General features: G+C 37.5%; 1 protein-coding gene across 1 annotated transcript in view; it reads left to right on the plus strand.

Moving 5' to 3' along the window:
- LOC124166446 (zwei Ig domain protein zig-8-like) overlaps positions 1–20,942 on the plus strand; it is a 366,954-nt gene that overhangs the window by 134,215 nt on the left and 211,797 nt on the right. The window contains exon 3 of the mRNA XM_046543976.1: positions 1,385–1,595. Coding sequence (XP_046399932.1) covers positions 1,385–1,595 — 211 coding nt within the window. The remainder of the gene's footprint in view (positions 1–1,384; positions 1,596–20,942) is intronic.

Consider the following 20,942-nt stretch of genomic DNA (forward strand, 5'->3'; position numbering starts at 1 on the left):
CCTGTGATAGTTTAGATGAGCAAGATACACTATGTAACTTAAACAAATAACCTAAAGTTTAGCCAGCGTCACGCATTCAGATACAAATATATCAACGCCATCTGTGTTTGTATTCGGGATTATTTACGCGACCCTTAACCGGGTCACCGCGCCAGCAGCCATCTTACTTCCATCTTCCTGAAACCGGCTCAATATGGGCAGATTTTGAACAAATGAGGGATCACCAATAGCTCCATCCTTTTCCCGAAAGATTTTCGACCAAATCTTTCTCTTTGCATGCGATCATTAGCCATGACATTCCATTTACCTTACCTTTTGTGCATGAAATGGTAACGCACAATCTGGGTGTGCATTTCTGTGAGTTGAAACAAAAATGGTACTGGATTTAATTCTGGAACTAACTTTAAAGAAAGCGTCATACATAGAAATTTGTCTACTTTGGGGTTAAATATTACTGAAAGCACTGAAGTGCGAATTGATATTCGCACACTGTTAACCGAATTCTAAATAACCATTTCTTCACAATCACAGAGTAACCAATAGGGTATATCATGGAAGATTGTCTTCAGGTAACTTAAAGCGAAGAATCACAAATGTACATTGTGCAGAATTCATGATAAAATAAGTGATTACTTTGGTTACTGGCTAATCGTAAGAAATAACGTTGAAAACGATTTGATTACGGACCTAACTGGTGTCATTATCTACCGCGCATATTTATTGAACTAGCAATGCACACATAGCAAAAAGCACCCTTTCCCCATGCTTATATTCGAGACAACTCTTCAAAGTGGCACCGTAACATCGGACAGGGATCAGACTAATGTATTGTCAATGCACATTTGGTCAAAATGCGGACATATATCCAACAAGAGAGGAATACACTCATCGCACAATCTATTTCCGATGTGATTTACGAGTTAACTCTCGGAGGAGATTTGGAAAACATTCCAATGATAACAGTATTTTGTGCATGAAATTAATACGTCCTTCATTTGGGCGCACATCATTTCTCAACAGCTGGGCTGAAATGGTGATATTTTCATCACTACATTTGATACCATCATGTCCGCGCTGACAAAGTATAGGTAAAATTTTATGGGTAAATTCTGAGATTTTTTCAGATGGTGTGATAAATACCCTTACTTTACCGTCATACTGCAGTTAAAGTGATCAAGCGAGGAGAATAAAGAATAAAGACAGCAAAACAGAGAGATTGTTCAAAATTTCATGCTTACCTCGCAATATTCGCGCGACCAGAGCGGAAAAAATGAAAAATGATGGTTTTGAGAGCAATGATGTCCGTTACAAATTGTTTTGCCCAAATGAGGTGCCCTCTAATGGACGAGTGGTAGTAAGTTTTGATTTTCACTTATTGTTGCAGGTTTCCTGGGTGAGGCATAGGGATATCCACCTGCTGACAGTGGGGAGGTACACGTACACGAGTGACCAGCGGTTCGAGGCCCTGCACTCCCCACACACAGAGGACTGGGCGCTGAGGATCAGATATCCGCAGAGGAAGGACTCCGGGATCTACGAGTGCCAGATAAGCACCACGCCGCCCATCGGACACTTCGTGCACCTCAACGTAGTCGGTAAGTGGAAAGATTAATAAAGCAGCACCTGCCTGCGGAAGATAATATTAGTGAAAATATCGAAAGGTTACTTTGTGACGAATTTGCCACAGCACAGCAAAATGCTCCAAATGTCTTACATGGTTTTGATGATTATTGCATTATTACTACTGTAGCTTATGATGATGAGGGCTTTCGAACGTTCCCGAGCTTATATCGTATATCCTTCTCCGGTAAATTCTTCAATAAAGCCTTCGAAATTTCCAGAAAATTATCCTTTGAAGCAGTGGAGGATCCAGGATTGGGACAAGGGAGGGGATTAAGTACAGGTTTACCTCCCAGCAGTAGTGGGGGTTCGAATAAAATAACAATTATATCTAGAGTAAATTGGATATCCAAGAGGGGGGCCATAGCCCACTCAGCCACATAGCACCCATAGATCCGCCACTGCTATGAAGTAAAAGAAGCCCTGGCAAATATAACTGGCCCGAAATGTGTGATATTCACAACCTGTGGCCAGTGGCCAGGAATTTTGTACGAGGAGGGCCAAAAACTAGGAAAAGTTTTGAAAAACAGGGAAATAAATTGACGGTTTTAACTAATTAAAGCACTTTTCTTAATCGAAAAAACTTCATTTGTCAAATTATTTTTTGTACATTCATGATTGTTCAATATTTTGTTTACTCACTGAGTATGTGAATTACTGTCGCGTCATTTTAGTTTTTTAAGTACTTTTCATCACTCTATACTAACTGTGACTATTTGCGGCCGATATGGGCTTTCATCTTAAGACGAAGACCCGAATCTGCGGAAAACAAATCGACGTTGAATAGCCTGAATACATCAGTACAAGATTGAATGAGCACTGCGCAAGCCTCATGCAGAAAAAAATGCCTTTGCAATAAATGCGAGCATTATTTTTTTAAATACACATTGAGATTGCATGCGTCACAACTGCGATAAATTGAAAATATATTACCCCTAAGCGCTAAGAGGGTTAAAAGAATAAACTTTTTTTCTCTCACATTGGAAGGGATTGTTGAGCGCATTTTGATAGATATAGTAAACGCAATTTATTACAATATAAAACGTATTACTTGATATTTGCAGCAAAAGTAATTACTAATTTCAGAAAAATAAGTAGTTAATTATCACAGGATAATTCACTTAAGGGGTTTCCTCATGCTGATGATAGAAGAACGAGAATAAGAAATGGGGTGATTATTTCACTGTGTTTGCTGTTTTGGCTGATCACAAAGTAAATAAGTTAATGATAATTAATAATAATATGTTATTTACTATTCATTCACATTTCTCGTTTAAGTACATATATTTTTATATTTAATCACGGTTTTTGACGTAAGAGAAAGAAACACCTCTTAAGATGTTAAAGAATGAATTTAATTAATGAAGACAGTGAGCATGCAAGTAACAACGATGAAATTTCCTAGTCATTTTTAAATTGGCTATGATAAGGAAATACGACTGACTTTACGAACTCTAATCAGGGCATTTAAGATTTCACCCAAAATTACATAAATTGGGATAATTTGGGTTCAGATAAAAAATTCATAAGTCTGAGTCAGAATCATTTATGTCACTAGAAACCAAAATTGTTGTCCTATATTTAAAGTTAAGACATAACGCTATTTCGGCGCCGGAAACGATAAGGTTAAGCTTGAAATATAAAGCCTCCGCTATTGACCTGACTTCGGAAACCTGCCGGGTTAGAGGGAAGTAGTTGTACGAACCAGCCCTTTCCTCTGTTGATAAGTGCCTACTTCACTTTGATTAATCCCTAAAGTAAAAGTTAATATAGAGAAATGTCCTACCTTTAGAAGAGGTTCATCTCCGCAGTGCGAAGTCCCTCCCACAATGGCCCTCTTGCGTTCCAGGAACTGTGTACCATCGCCTTGGATTTCTTTGGTGGATGAGGAAATTCCATAGAACATGGAAAGACGAGGAGAAAAATATCATTAAAAAATATTCGCATGGAAAAAAACAGCATAATATTTCCAACCTCGTTCCGTCACGTGACCCGCTAATTTCACGAGATTCCCTTGAATAGTAAGACGAACAAATGCACGTGAATTGTGCCTACTGAATGAGCGTGACTCAAAATGGAATATTTCCATCCTTACCCACACTACATATCTCTTTTAAATACATCTTTTTCTTATTTTTCATCACGGAATTTTGACGCCAGAGAAAGAAACACCTCTAAAGAAAGGAATCCGTATCTTCATCCCTTTCATCCCTACCAAGAAACTACCTTTCCTTCCGCATACTTAAGAATTGTATACGGGATGTAAGAGACGAGACCAAGAGATAATAAAAATACACGAAAGAAGTAGTACAAACATTTGAAAATATCATTTCCAGAGATTTTCCCGTGGGTATGAATTATGACCAGCATTTTTAATACATCTACCTAATACCCTGCGAGCCACCTATAGGGTGTTTGGCAGGGGTGATCAATCACCAGCATGCAGCATGCAAGAGGATCCCCAAATGCACAAATCTCGGTCATATAAATATTACACATGCAAAAATAATACGTCCACATTCATGCAAACGAAAAACTTGCCAACGATAGGAAATTCCTATGATGAGTCAATGTAAGGTTAAAACAATTGAGAGGGATAAACATGTAATGATTGGTCCTTGCGAGTGTTATCTAATTAATAAAGACACCGTTTATATCCTATATAGTACGAGTGAAGAATGACTTTTTCACTCTCCCTTTACAGTCTATTACCTGTATTTTTTTCCCTTGGTCACGTCCACCATACTACGACGGCAAACCAAGGATATTATTCACTTAGGATTAAATCGTCTCCAACGTCTGAGGAAATTTAGCCAATTATTTGCTTCTCTACTCTACGGTAAATATTCCCATCCTAACTCACCTAACATACTGTAACGCTGTACTTTGAATGGCTTTCATTAGCACACTTGATTGGTATCTACTAATATTGTCACTCAATCCATTTAATACAAAGTGCTTTTGCAAACTTGAAATATTTTTCACGTAAAAGGCGTTCGTGAAAACTCCATTTCGTGAAATTACTTTCACCTACTATAAATACCGTAGCTTTTCTAAGGCTATTTACAGCTAGCTTTGTTTTGGGTACGTAGTGTCTTTGCTGCATTTTGGATTCCACTTCCATTTATCCGCCCCAGATTTTCCACTACCAGAACTATCAAGACTTTTTCCTCAGCAAAATATTTGTTTTTTTTTTTGGAACTTTCGTTAATGCGAACAAGGTTTTCGAACAAAAAACCGCGTAGCTAAATGTCAGGTGACGGCAGTTTCGCTGGAAATCCAGGAGAGGCTTAATCTTTAACTCAAATACGACGAATAAAAAATAGCCAGACTGTGAAACGACTGCAACTATCACCACTTTGGCATACATTTCTATTATATATATGTATTACTGCACTATACTTCTGATCTGAAGATGCTGGCGGATGGCTCGGCGAAGCTGTCATAACCAGCCATTAAGCAGCCCAGTGGAAGCACAAATATCATGATCGTATCTTCTACTCACCGCGAAAGCCTTCGCAAGAACTGTAGTTTCCCCAAATTTTTGGACTAAGACTATAATAATGCAATTGCTTTCTTGTTTTCGCTGTCTCTTGAATCCAAACACCTCAAAAGAAAGGAGGCAGAGCCATCTAAAAAGCCTTCTCCCTTGCTTCCATCCTAGATATTTCTTTGCCTCTTGCATTCCTCAGTGGAGAGCGGAGAAGGGAGGTGTAAGAGTACAGTGGCTGATGGAAATCCACAGCTTGCAACACTTCACATTTTTATAAACCTTCCCCACCTTTACTGCAGAATAATAACTCTGGAAACTCCTCATGGAAATGGAAATAATATCTTCTTTTCTTGTTCATGAGCCCTACCAAAACTAAAAAAACATATGCCCTGTAGGCAGAAAGGCAAAAATAAAAGTCACAAAAGAGTGGGGAGAATAAGCTCCCGAACAATCACTTAAAACATTTTTTTTATTCACTTATTAAACTCAAAAGGCTCACTCAACACGCGCCGTATGCAGTGCTCTTACACAGAGACAATCATATCCTGACATTTCACCAAAGACTCAAACGTGTTTCCAGCGCTCTTACTAGTTGACACCTAGTCTAAAAAAATACATAAATCCAGCATTATTTTTCATAAACAATGCTAACGGAATAAGAGCAACGGTGGCAGCAAAAAAAAATTCACGATAAAATTAAATAAATCAAGCAATTGAAAGAATTATGAGCAAAAAATTAACTCACAGTAGGATACCATAAGTATGAGCATCAAATAAAATAGGAGCCTAAAATAAAACATCAAAGGCATAATGTGACCTCAACAGAGAAAAAAATATTCACAGTGAAAAGTTGAAAATGAAGAGAAGGAAAAGAAAAAATCAAACAAAAAGGATATTGCATCGTTTCCAAGTTCTCGGATTTCCTTAGAGGGACGCGCTACTACTCTTTTCTGTGGCATATTACTCCCTAATAATTTATTCTACAATCTTGAAACATTTAGCAAATATGAAGTAGAAGCCAGTTTGCCGTTTTCTTGTACCTCAAAAATGAAACTTGTGCCTCAAAATTTTCTCAGATGCATATTTTTTTACATTTGATTAACAAAAAAATGTTGAATAAGGTCTACTCATTATGTGTGGTAATTTTAAAATGAGAGCATAAGTTATGAATGAGGTCACCAAATGATACAATGTACAACCAATGGAATGGAAACGCTTTGTATTAAAAATGAAGAGAAAATGACACTAACCACTCCACACTAAAATACAAAAATTAAGTTTTTCACTCATACTCCACAATTTCGACTTTCCCAAAGATTTATCAACGCGTAAAAAACTGAAGTGATTCGAGGCACTATTTTACAACGCACAATATGCTAATTTAATACAATCTTGCCTCAAGAACGACAATGATTGATGACGATAGGAGCTTTCAGGAATAACCACTGCACCATCGTCACATCCCTGTGGAAACAAATTATAATCGCGCTGGGAATTCTAGTCTGACGAGCGTCTTTTTTAAACATAGGATAGCAAAGCTGATTAATAAAAGTATGCTTAGTCGGTTTCCATTGATACATCAGGTAGCAGCCTCGTAGCCTTAAATTCATTCAATATTATTGCAGCCATGGTGACAGAAAGTGTATTCGAACAGAGATTGCAAAAGCAGCCGTTGCTTACCAAAAAAATATTGCACTCGTAGCGTATTGTGAACATTTTATGCATCACCCCTTTTCGAGGGTTAAAAAAAATAAAAAAATGATTGTGAATGATCACGAAAATAAAAATCGTCGGTGAAGTTGTAAATCGAATTGAAAAGTTCATATTTGTTGAATTAAAGGAACAGAAAAAGTTTTTAGATTCTATGAGCACCAAAATCTCTTTGAAGCACTCTGTTTACAAATAATTGAATCCTTAAAAAGAATAAAAAATAGCAATGCGATTTTACAGCCTAATTAAAAAAATATCTAATAAATAACATTTTAAAAATTCCAAGCAATAATTTAGTTTCGGCGATGACACGGAGTACAAAGACGATGATTTCAAACTGAGGACTAAGAGATTTGTAAGGAGAGGTAATTACTGTTATGGCATTTTTGGCCCTTAAATTTTTCCTCTCAATGACAGCATTACTCCATAGTGATTCGAATATTGTTTTCCTGTGAACAATAAGATGTTAGCGTATAGTGAACGATATATGTATCAACCTTTTTCGAGGGGTAAAAAAATGTAGTATACGACCATATAAACATAACTCGTCCATGAAGTTTCACAGCGAAGTTAAAAGTTCAGATACGATAAATTATCGGGACCACAAAGATTTTTAGATACGCATTTAGGGGGATGATGGTTTCTTTTCATAATGAGAGATTTAAAATTATGCAAAAAATTGAAATAAGGCAATTTAAAAAACAAATCAAATCAACGGATAATAATGGTACTTTTTTAATTATTGTTAAACGAGTTAAAAGTCAACCATGGGGTCGGGTGATAACATATAGCACAAAAAAGCCAAAAGCATAAAATGCCAAATATAAAATTAATACGAGGCCCTTACAATTCATTTTCTTCGGCCTCGTCATAAAATCCGACTTTTTGCATCAACTATGAAAAGCGGGGGATCGGGTTGGTGTGGTGGCTAGAGTGTTGGCTTCCCACCCGGTGGGCCCGGGTTCAAGTCCCGGCAGTGGCAGAGAATTTTCAGAGACTGCCCGATCCCTTCTTGAGTGTTGTGTGGAGGACATTTCAAGCGTAACACTCCGTACGTCGAATTGGACGTTAAGCCGTGGTCCCCTTGGCGCCTTTCGTTCAGAGCAGTCTAATGCCGAAGCCGGGTTTTCCTCCACTCTTCCTTCCATACCCTAACCTCATGGCGAAAATGACCTCAGCTGTCGGTCGTCTCCTCCAAATATCATACCATACCATACTATAAAAAGCAAAGAGTGGCATACTCAAATTATGAGTTGGAACGTCAGTTTTGTAAAAAAACGTGCCACTATATTTACAGTACAGTATATAGCGGAGTTACCCAACGAATGAAGTAAGCATCCCTGCAAATTTAATCCTGCTCCTAGGTATTATCACTGTAGTTATCGATTTTTCGCCAAAGGTAGGTCACGTGTGTCCAGAATCTCCCGAGGATATGCTCTTCCAATCGGAAAAGAGCTCTGCCTCACCAAATTCCCACCGAAAGCACATCCTTCGCTCATGGAGCCACAGTTCATTCTTCTCTCGCCAGAGGGCTCTCGCTTTGTCTCCTTCTCCTTGGCCAGACACACTTATTTATTTTTCTTCTTCCCTCTCCCCCCTTCCCTTCTTGAAACTACACCTGCTCGTCCAAGAAGAAAAAGGAGACTACTCTACTCGCCCGACTGAGGGTCTTACTTATCCCTGCGTTCAATTCGAGAAGAAAGGAGTAATTTTGCATCTTCCTACAGACCATGACTTACAGCGGGGATGGATTTCTCATATTTTTTCATTTTCCATCCATAGTGGGGTCATTATTTCCTAGGTATAATAACCCGCCTCCAAAAGGACAAAGTGTAAGGAAACTTATGCATTAGGTTTCGGCTATGGTGATTAACGGATGTCGTGAAGACTGAATAATTTCCGACACAATTTTTATGTATCTTAACCCATTTCAACACTTACTGAGCCATTCACAAGGGTACAATTATATAACGTCATTGTATGCTGAAAAACTAGTTGGGGTCATAAAAACGTAGAAAACTACTAAGTTTTTAATACTTCCAGCGACGCGACGCGACGTAACTATGGTAGGGAAGAGAGGATGGAGCTCCCCCAAAAGCCTCAGATAAATGTTCGAGTTGAATCACAGCGTGATTGAATCTAATATCAAATGCAAACATGAACATTCCATCTTCCAAGAGTGTAACTCACCATAAAAAATAATTTGTCTCAGCTGGGATTTGAAGTCGGATATCCCGATCGTCGGACAGGACTACTACCGGCTATGCTGCCATCTTCCTACTAGAGGAACTTCTGATTGGTTTTTATAGAGCAATGTTATAGGCAATACTTTTCAGCTTCGTCGTATTGGACAGATAATGAAAAGGTTAATTTATAAAAAATATTTTATTAATTTTTTGCTGGTCAAAGTTTTTCTAAGCTATTGTCTACTTCAGCGACACCTCCAGCACTCTATCTTCTATTACTTTACGTGAAAAAATGGAAACGTAGGTAAGATATTCGCAGCCCGGGTGATTTTCAACAATATTTCTTAGAATTACTTTCTTAGCCACAGGATTACTTTAGATGAAATATTTCCTTTGGATGGAATTCGGCGATGGCGCAAGCAAAACTTTGTATCATTGGTCTCACTATAATTACAACCAAGGCAACTCTCAAGCAGCAAAATAATGGAATTGTGGACCAAGTGAAGAGTTAAGCTAGACCATCTGACGATGGGTGTGCGAGAGAGTTAGCAAGACCTCCAGCACAAGCAGCAAGCAGGTAATTCGAAACTGGGAGGAAGAGCTCAAGAGGTTAGCTTAACAAGGGCAGTTTAGCCAAAGTACGCTCTTGTCAGCGGTCGTGGCGAGAGAAATTAGAACGTAAACAGTGGCGACATATATACTGCAACTGAGCCAATCCCTGGCAAGAATATTTCCTTCGAGCATTGGTGATAAACGTTTATACCGGAATATTTTCCGCCAATTCATCAGTTTCGTCAAGTCAAAAAAAAAAATCTGGGTCCAATTTTTTCAGTATTTGCGGGGTTTACCGTGGCTCGTTGTTAGAAAGATGCGGTAAAAGAGATTAAAAAATAATGCTATATTGATTCATTTTAAATGAGTGTAGACAAGCCTGATAGGTGAATAAGGATTGAAACTCGGGCTTAATTCTACGAGTGATAAAAACTTATTTTGTAATATTTAGGGCACTTCATATTTTTTTCGGTATGATTTTTTCTATATTATTATTATTTTCTTCGTTTGATAAAGAATATAAATATGAATTTTAATTAATTTTTAATCGATTTTAAGGTTATTTTCCTAATCTAATTAAAGTGTGGCTACCAAAAACTCCTTCATATAAGGAGCCAATAAGTAAAGCTTAAAAATAGGCAAGGCGTGTAAATTCAATTTCTTCACAACAATTAAAACTTGTAAGAAAACCTTCGCCAAATATTTGCTAAAGATTGAAATTCCTGACTCTTACTCTGAAGCTGAACAATCACTTCATATGTTAACTGTCAAAATTGTGACCTACGAAGTGAATGAAGTGTAATAATGCATTGTAAGCTGGTTGTAACCGGTATTGAAAATTTCAAGCAAAACCGATAATTGGAAGTGTAAAAAAAATAAATTACATGATTTCATCGATTAAACAGACAAACAGGTACAGCAAGTTGAGAAAAAAACATTTATAAATATCCAACCTGTGTACTCCCTTTCCAGAAACTTCGAGGCCTAATTTAATTCGAACCGATGGAAACTAAACGACAGAGTCTCTCACGAGATCAGCTGGAGCATCTATCATCAAGTGTAAAAAATAGAAGTGTATTATCTATTTCTGACATATTTATTTGGTAATTGATAGCTGCGTGGAAGTTATCATATTATTCATTTCACCTAAAGCAAGTTACTTGAAGATAAACCGCAAACAATTGATTTTATCAGTTACACATACTAAAATCACTATCTATCACATTTTGAGCAAACATGAGTCATAGTGGCTGTTTAGCCAGAGCATATCTAAGATAATGGCGCGGAATAGCATAAACGTTCAATATGTTAGAAGTTAAGGAGGTCATAAAGCTCAAAAATATTACCATGGAAACTAACCGTTCGTATCTTCAACGACATTAACTCGTTAATTAGAAATGCAACACAAGGACACTCAAGGGATAACAAGAGGTACATTAGATAGTAATGGTTGGGCAGTTCTTTACTGGTATGGCACCTTCAAATTTTTACTTAATTTTTTTACCTTTTTCACAGACCCTTAGTGATAATATGTAGGATAAAATTACCTTCACGTCCTTAATTTCAGGCAAAATAACATATTTATATGTTGAAGTAAAGTATTATGCATCGAATAAGTTCGTAGGAAAAACTTTAAAAATAACTGGTGTGCTAAGAATTGATTCACACTGATGAAAAGTGAGATTATAACTGAACATTAAATCGATGGGAACAAATTAATGAATAAATCAAAATTCAAATATGCTGTTCATGACAGTAAATCAGGCTTGATTATAATGATAACCGAGCGTTAAATAATAACAATGGTTGTAAGATATTACATAACGTTTAGGATGGTCATTTAATGAGTGGATAAATGGCTCGGTTAATTCAAAAGAGCAAGATGGAATTGAATTCAGTATTCTTAATTTTTATGTTACAGATTTTCATTCCACGAAGTCACATAATCATACGGTGATTCAACCCGAAGGTTGTTTTCGATATGTGAGGGTAGAGCTCAACCTAAATATGGCCTAATTGGCGTGTCAAAATCAAACACTCAGGGGCCAGTCCCTTTTTCCTGGTCACCTCGCATTTTGAGGACGAAAAGTCCGAAGGCTATCGCTTTTGAATTGAAACTTATAAGTTTCAGAAACCGTTAAAGGAGGCCTTCGTTTCATCGGGAATACGATGAAAGTGTCTAGTAAACACGTATCGTGTTGCCTTGCGATGAGTTAAGTCAAATAACCTGACGGAAAACAGGGTCACAAGGGCTCGTGGTATCTTGCAGGGGAGGGATCCAGCACGGGCAACTTCAACCGACGCGCCTGCCTCCACCGCCAAACGTGGTGAAATAAATTGAAGCACCTTCCTGCTCCTATCCCGGCAGCTTGCTTATTTACTGCAATTACGCTAATCTTGGTCAAGAGTGTCATCCATTCCGGGCGCGTGCAGTCTAGCCGCCGCTCCTGGTCTGACGTCATAGGAAGGGAACGAGATAGAGGGAATTGCGGAAAGAGGGCACTTGAGGTTTTAAATATTTGGGCGGGATACAGTGATAGCAGGCCAGTCAATAGGGAACAGCTTTTAGGCGAAGACTTGAACACTTGGGATAAATTTTCAGTGGGGAAAAATTTAGGGGTGTTTAAAACCAAACTTTTTATTAATTCAAGGCCATTTCCTTTGCAACATGTTCTTCTCCACCATCATAGCCGATTACAAAGAGTTAGAGTAAAAATAAATAAATGAAATTTAATCTTCTGTTAACAATATGCTTTTCATCTCTCAGAGAACTAAGCTTGGATGCTAATTAGTTAACTAGAAACGTCTTATAGATGAGAAAGGATTGGGTCTCAATATTAATACCTATACCTAATCAGCACTTTACGATTTAAGATTTATACTAAGAGATAAAAAGGATATTTTTATAGTTTATAGTGCATTTTACACTGTTTCTGAATAAAATGTTATTTGTCTAATTCATTTGTTGTTATTTTCTACCTTTCAGTGGTGATTCATGCAATCGTTATCTATTGAGAAAATATAAAAACTTTTTTCGATTAGGAAATTTATGTAATTAATTCGAACACAATGGAACAAAATTTCTAATACATGAAAATAGAATATTGCATTGTAATCAAAATAAACCTTGTGCGTAAAAATTAAAGTCGATTCGACTGTGGGAAATGGAATTTAAATTATTTGCAAGATTCCATCGATGAAACAGACTGATGAAGCCAGTTAAGAAAAAGCGTATAGAAAAGGTCGATAATTTTTAGTATTTTCATAAAAAAAATTCTCCGACAGATTCAAATTTTGTCAGAAAAGCTCAAATTCTGTGACCAGCTGGCAAAAATACTTGTAGGCAACAAAAAAACCATCTCTAGATCACAATTTCAAAAACTCCCAGATGCCTGGACCATAGGAGAAGGTTACGGGGTAAAGAGTTTTAAATATGGAATACCATAAGATGGTTCTCGTGGCAGTTTTCAACAGGATACTCGTCTGCGGTCTGAAACACTACCTCTCTCCCTCCAACCCTTTTTAAGTCTCGCTACTTAAACATCTTTCCGACTTTTTCTAATTTCATCCCGTGCACTCCTTCCTTCACCTCAGCAGCTCCCTCTCCCTCATAATCTTGGAGACCTCTCCTCCTTCCTTCAAGGATATCCCCACCTCACGCCACCTGCACGGTTACACAGCCTAACCGTGCCCCCCTGGAAGTATCTCCACCCCCATCTTCCCTTATTCGCGAGCGCGACGGTGTAAAGGTAAAGCACTCGGGAGATGGGGCCTCAGCCTCCGGGGAAAGCGAGCTGGCTGAGTGGCCGCCGCTTGCTGGATCTCTCGTAAAAGTAGGCTAATGCTTTAGCACTCGGAACAGCTACTTCCCTCCTCTAACTCTTCCGGGGAAAAGAGCGGAAAATATGGATGAGTGAGGAGGCTTTGGAAGACACGATGTCTAGCAGGCCGGTGGAAAGGATATGCAACCCTTATGTGGGGCCGCTCGGAATTATGCTATGATGAAACTACTAGGATGTTCTTTCACGGAAATTATAACACTCTATAATGGTATTTCATACCTTGTTACTTAAAAAATGGCCATTTATTTCTCATATCTTACATGAATAGGTTTACTCTAAGGAACTCATACCAACTTGCAATATTGTATGATAAGCAAGAATATCGCATTGCCCACTAATTTTATTATAACAGCTTAAAGCACGTGTTTAAATTCGCGCCTTAAGTGGATTTTCTATGCATGACCTAAAGAGGGCGAGAGGGATTTGCTACTTATCCAGACACCATTCGAAAATTTTTGTGGCTATCTAATGCTTTCCTTGGTTCATGAGGCTACGAACCCGGCCTCACTCGCCGATGTACCGTGCTACGGGTAGCACCGTGAACTTCAAGACGCTTGACGCATGCGGAAGGTGGAGTCTATAACCTATAAGGTGTAGGTCACTCAGTGCTCTCGACCAATTATCTTTTACAATACAGTTCACTTTTTTTAAATTATGAAATGTCCGGCACAACCAAACCTGCCACTCCATGAGGCGCAATAGCTTCTTAAATGAAATCAATTATGAGCAAATGGACGAGAAGAACGGTCTCGGATACAATAAAAGAAGCATGGAATGAAGGATATGAAAGGAATTAACTACGCAAGTGAAAAAAATTATCTGCTGGGAGACTCGTACTAGTGAGCAGTGCTTTCACCATGGGATAAATCATAGAATTTGTGACTAATATTAGCGGCTAATTTTGATAATTTAATTTTTCCTTTGAACTTTGGTTGATGATCATAGGAAATTGAAATTTATTCCACGGAAATATCTCAAAATATTGGTATGGCTATCACTCAGAGATTCAACTGGAAGGTTGGCGAGAAAAGTTGAGGGTAGTAGAAGCGAATGAATTTCTTTCGCCTGTTCTCTAAAATAGAATCAAATGTTCTCTAAAATATTGCTAATTTGAAATGCAGCTTTATTCTACCTTTTTACCCATGATGAAATATCACTTATACTTCTCATCATATCGGTGAAGATCAAATGGTTATATACCAGTTCTTTAAGTTCTAGTATCCCACAGGTTCCAGCATAGAAGAGTGATAATTTTTTTAAAATAAAATGAAATGAAGCTTTTCATACAAATTTTGGAAATTAAGTTCGGGAAAAAGATCTCAAAATGTACATAATCCTATAAAGATCTAAAAAAAAAGGTTATTAAAGGGTGAGATGCGTAAATAGGCATGATTAGTCTAGCTGATAGGAGAACGCAGCGTAGAACGTGTGATGACGAAGAAAACCTAATGCAGAGAGGTAAGCATACTCACAGCGTAGACCTTGAACTGGTTCAAATGGATGGGAATCTTCCCCATCCACGATTAAGGAAACGATTTGAAACGCAGGATAAGCGAAACACAAGTATGCAACGGAGTTAAGCGAAAAACAAGATTGCACGGAAGTGCATCATTCAAGGAGAAGAAAAAAAAGCCGTTCACCGCAGTTAGCAAAGGATGCAGGTGGCAAATGTTTTTCTCCGTATCCGTAAACATCCTGAGCGTTTTCTCGCTGGTAAAATCCCGGGCTGGGTGACACGGCTCTAAGCCTTGCAGCTTCGAATTAACATGGTAAGTTGATACTAATGTAAACGAGGCACCGGGGGCAGACACTCCACTTAGAAAATTTCCGTTCGTGCAGTGGGTACATACTAGACACCCGAGGAGGTGGAGACAGGCGAGATAACGGCCCAACTTGGTTTCCGGATTAAGAACTAGCTCCGTTTATGAGAAGCTCGAGTACTCGTGACGAACATCAGCACCTGCTGCTTGCAGCGCCATCAACGTAACATATTCGGAAGCCCCGGTGAATGCCAGAACCAGAGTAGAGGAGATAATTTTAAAGAACTAATCCCGACTTTTGGAAAACATTTGCGATATATTAAGAAGGTTGGTCCCAGAAACTGATTAAGCACGTGCAATAAGATAAACGCATTTAAATTAAATTATCAAGGATAACAGTGATCTTACGTTTTAAAAAAATCTTGGTATTTTTCGAATGATTGACTTTTTTTAGTCAACCAACCTTGTTGCCCACGTTAATTATGATAATTTATTTTTTAAATGACTAGGCGATTGGCCCTAAAAATTCCACTACACAACCCTTTTGCTTTGACATTTCACTATCAGGGCGAATAAATTGACCCAGTTGTAGTGAATTGGAATACTTTCCTTGGTCTGAATGGATTTTCTCCACCTTCGTAGTGAAATTACAATGCAATTATAGCGTCTACACGAATAAGCATTTAAATATGCAGGTTCTTCGTCAAAACCCGAAAAGTATGCACTGCAATAGATATATTAATTTCCTTGTGAACGGTATTCGAAATGTAAAAAAAAAGAATAAACTATGGAAACGAGAGAGAACAGTCGGTATCGATAAGTTTATATCCTCCACAACATGCATGCGTCCGAAACCATCGGATCATTGACTTACTGACGCAAAAGGTCTAGGAAACTTGGCGAGCTTTTCAATGATTTATTCTTTATATCACGAGGTGATTGGCCTTTATATTTCCATGACACAACTTTTTTTTTGCTTTGACTGTTCATCATCAGCGTGATTTAATTGCCCCAGTTCCAATACCTTTGAAGTGTGCACGATTGATGATCCCGATTTCAACGCGATAGAAAAAAATCTCCGAATGGACGTTCCGCTGTAACGAGTTAAAATATGATGTCAAATAAAAGCAAAACACAAATGGATTCATCCGTGAGCTTTTAATAATAACTGTTTAGTCACGCATGTATGTTTACTTTGGATGATTCTCATCAGCAATAATGGTAATACAAACAGTCATTTAGCATATCATCGTTATTTGTAGATTAGGTATGGTTTTTCTTCTAATGTATCCTTGCATTTTCACTTTTGCTTGAAAGAAATTAACTAAAAAATTTCTACAAAATCCAATTACATGCAAATGCTTATCCATTTTCCCATCCGAAAACCTTCCCCTACGACAATTGTTTGTCATTTTTCATTTGCAAGAATGATAATGCTCACATTCATTACGACCTACAGTTGAATGCATGCGTATTAAAATTAAGGGTAATTTTGTATTAAAAATTTAATTTTATCTCATTGACGGTTTCAATATATTTTGAATCATATTTAGCTAATAAAAAATAAAATACAAAACGCAGTATTAAAACTGGTAGTGAATGACAAATTAAATATCGCGTGAAGAAATTTTTAACTAACTACTAGGTTTGCCATAATGCAACTAGATCAAATATAATACAACTCTCTATTTGAAGATTGTGTTTTTCACTATAATTTATCAATGCATTTACAGTCGTGCTCAAAGAAAATAATCCACAAGATTGTAGATTATTTACAACATGCTATCATACGTCGGTAACTCTCCTATTTCGCGTTTCGCTTCCAAAAATACACCCTTAACAGGAAAACTTCGATGAGGCGCAACTAAAATTGGAAAATGAAGGTGCCTATTAACAACAGAATGAGGACAAATTAATCCAAAAAAACACAAATGAAGTCCATGCAAGCGTCAAAGAATGAGAATGGAAGGAGAGGACTCCCGTCCAAGACAAATCTCTATGTTTCTACACATTCTACAATCTCTAATTTTAGTTTAATCTCGGACAATTTTGTTTTTCACCGGATATAAGCTGTTATCTGTTCAATCATAAGCAATCCGATGCTGTTCACTTTTACCGATTTAGTCTGTTCCATTGCATACATAATTCTCGACTGAAATATTTGGTGTCATTGCAAAGTAAAGGAGCTTAAAGAAACAATAAAATTCATTAAAACATGTCATACAAAGAAGTAGGCTTTAGATATAGTAATTGGAGTACGTATGATGAAATTGAATTCATATATGCCGTATGAAACAATATGCCATAAAGAAGTACCAATTGAATACCCTGGAAACTATTTTTGTTAAGTTTCCCTGGCCAAAGTGGCAGACATAAAATCAGCATTCGTAAAAAGATAATTACGTATTTTATTTCAGTATTTTGTTCATTAAAGATTCTTCGATGAACTACGAAAGCACCTCTCTCTCCATTAAGTAGTAAAGCACAAAAAGGACTACAGTTTCCTTCCAGCATTATGATAAGAAGCACAAAAACTAAAATACCTTTAGAGTTATGATACGTCCGCAACAGAATACAAAGGGAATATAATAATGTCAAGAACAATTTTGCGGATATCTGAGTAGGTGTTTATAAATTAAATTCCTCGAGGTACACAGAAAACTTTTTCACCGAAGAAAGGAAAAAGCATTCTCTTTCGAAATTTTCCCGCTTAAGAGTTGACATGTGTTATATTTTCTTCTACATTTATAATAGAAAAATGAACATGAGATGCCGAAAAAACTTGCTTTAGAGGGATCTGGGAAAGTAAGAGGCCAGAACTGAGCGCATATTCTCTGAAGAAAAACAGCAAGAACTAGGGAAAAAGTTAAATCCAAAAAACTTGCTAGTTTTTTACGAGAAATAACCTAAGGATGTAACATACCACCTTGCCTGAGGGAATCTTCACTGTTCCAGGTACAAAAATTAGTTTTTTCTAGAATATATCTTTCATCTTTAAGTATTTCAATCATTGCCAAAAAAAACTATCATATTCCATGATAAAAGAACACGCAAATGGTATTTTCCACACTTTTAATTCTAAACTCAACACCCGGCCATGGTTTCAACATATTGTGTCATTTTCAAGGAGATGAAACCAGCAGTGTCTCAGTATTTATACCCAAGCCAAGGTAAGACTTAGAGGCATATTGAATTGTTATTGTACAGCGAGTTGTAATGACTAAGGGCTGAAATTAGACTTATGGAAAAATTCGAAAATGCCAATAGCCGGGATGGACTTTGCAATGATGTTTTATTTTGTACTGACTCCCTTTTGTTAATGTTAAGCATCCCCATGACTCCAAAACCTTGACCTTCACTCACGCTTCACTTGTTTTAAGCTTTCTGTTATCGGCCTTAATTCATTTGTTCACCCAAACTGTTTCCCCTCACACCAATTCCACACGCCACCACCTCCTACCTTAGCCTGGGAATAAATGCAAAGAGAGAGTGCTGTTTGTATCACCTTGAAAATGACACAATGAATTGAAACCATGGTCGGTTACTGAGTTTTGAATTAAACGTGTGTAAATTACCATTTGGGTTCTTTTATCATGGAAATATCTAACTACTACAAAATCAACCCTGAAACCATTTTATACGTCAATTGTGGGCATTTAAAAACAGAGGCAAAAACTAATAGCATATTCGCACGTGAGGTTAGATTCTACCGTCATGTCTGAAATGGTTGTTCCAGTTTTATTTTGTGAATAACTTCCCAAACCAATAAAGTATGAAGTACGCTACAAACAGATTGAACATAAATAATTCTGACAAATATTTCTCGGGTTTGCATCCAGGTTAAAGCTTTTATGTAAGCCGACGTTTCGGAAGACGACTTGTCTTCCATCCTCAAGGCTGTGTTACTTTATCGAAGTTCAATTTCACACTGAAAGTAAGTGAAGTGAAATTGAACTTCGATAAAGTAACACAGCCTTGAGGATGGAAGACAAGTTGTCTTCCGAAACGTCGGCTTACATAAAAGCTTTAACCTGGATGCATACCCGAGAAATATTTGTCAGAAGAATTCACCAGGAAAATCTTAAATCGTTTAACATAAGTAATGATTTCAGCTTTCTTCTACCATTAGGGTGGTGAAGATGAAGAATTGAAGAATTTTGTTTAGTGCATCAGATACTTCCCTGGTTTAAATATTCCACGGGAATCCACTTGCGGTAAATACTATTGTTGATAGCCAAGAGCAGAACGACTAGCAAACAAATTCCATAGCGCTTCGCAAAAACTTTTTCCCGCCGGAGGAGTGAAACAACATCCCTACTCCACCTTTCCTCGCTTTTGAGTTTGCAAACACCTACTTTATCTCTTCTTATACTTTTAAGAAAATATATGAGATGCTGATACATGAGCACCTGGATAAAAAAGAAAACTCAGGCAGGAAGAAACAACAGTGTGCAAACCCTATCAAGAGGGAAAGATAGCATCCTCTGCAAACAAAAGTCGCGTTGGAATAAGAACGAAGAGGCCGTTATCAGAGCGATATGAGGGGAGAGGCGAATATTCTAAGAGTTCGTCGCCATGTTGCGAGACGGAAAGGAGTTTCAAGAATACACTTGAATGCTACCCCGCAAGCCGCCGCACCGTTTGGCTTAGTTTTAGAATGCCAGCCGCTAGATGAGAAAAAAGGTAAGCATTGACGAAAAATGACAGCTGAACACTACCCAGCCTTTAATGAAGTCAATTATCTCTCAGAACGAATTCGGCAAATCTTTTCCTCATGAAATCATTACCGAGACTAGGGGTTGGGCTGGCGAGGCGCATGTAGTTTTTTCATGTTTAGTCTGCAGTTTCAAGTTTGCGGCTCTTACGATTTCAAAATGCGACCTTTCAGTTCCTTGCACAGAAAGTAATAATTATGATATTTTATTTTCAAAACTTTTTTTTTAACTTATAAGAAATAACACTTCAAACAGGATAAAATCTATGGATAAAGGGAGTAAAAAGGTTGAAGAGTCCCTATAGTAAATAAATTAAATTATGGTCAAAATATACACACTATAAATGTATCAACGCAGCTTGTTGAACGCTGGCTATATAACTTTTGGATCCTTAGTCTCAGAAGTTTGTCGACCCCTGAATTCTGAGGTTTTCAGATGATGCAAAATCGTCTCCATCAGAAAGATGTCATTTATGTACAGCAGCGAGCAATCTAAGCCTATGAGGTAGCCTCCGATTCTCTAGAGGCTCCCTCCTAATCAATATAAAATCTAGTAAACACTCTCCGTTCGCTCATATCAGTTTTTGAGGGATGTTCGTCATTGTAGTCAACAATCCGGGATAATTCTGAGCATCATTGTAGGGATGGCCTCCACGAAAGATAGAAAGGATTTAAGACAAATATTTATTCTTCACTTAAAAAGATAGTGCATAGTTACTCCAGCAACATAAGCCTAGCATGTAGCCTCCGAGTCTCTGACAGAGACCATCCAAAAATCGGGTTTAGGGTATGAAACTTCTCTGTTTGCTAGTGGCAGTTCATGCGTGCAACTTACATTTGAATTATACTAAGCTCAAGAATCATATCTTTTTGTGACGGATCGCATGTAGTTTTGGAAAGAAGTTCGGATTTTTCGAGTAATCGATTTTTAATCGAATGGAAAAGCTTGAGTTTTCAATATAAATCGAAATTTTGAATAAAAAATTAATGCATCGAAAAAAATTACGGTTCCTTTAAAACAGAATGTACAAAAACATTCATTTGAAAAAAATCACCATAAACATT

The sequence above is a fragment of the Ischnura elegans genome, chromosome 10 (genome assembly GCF_921293095.1).
Source record: "Ischnura elegans chromosome 10, ioIscEleg1.1, whole genome shotgun sequence".
Classification (NCBI taxonomy): Eukaryota; Metazoa; Arthropoda; class Insecta; order Odonata; family Coenagrionidae; genus Ischnura; species Ischnura elegans.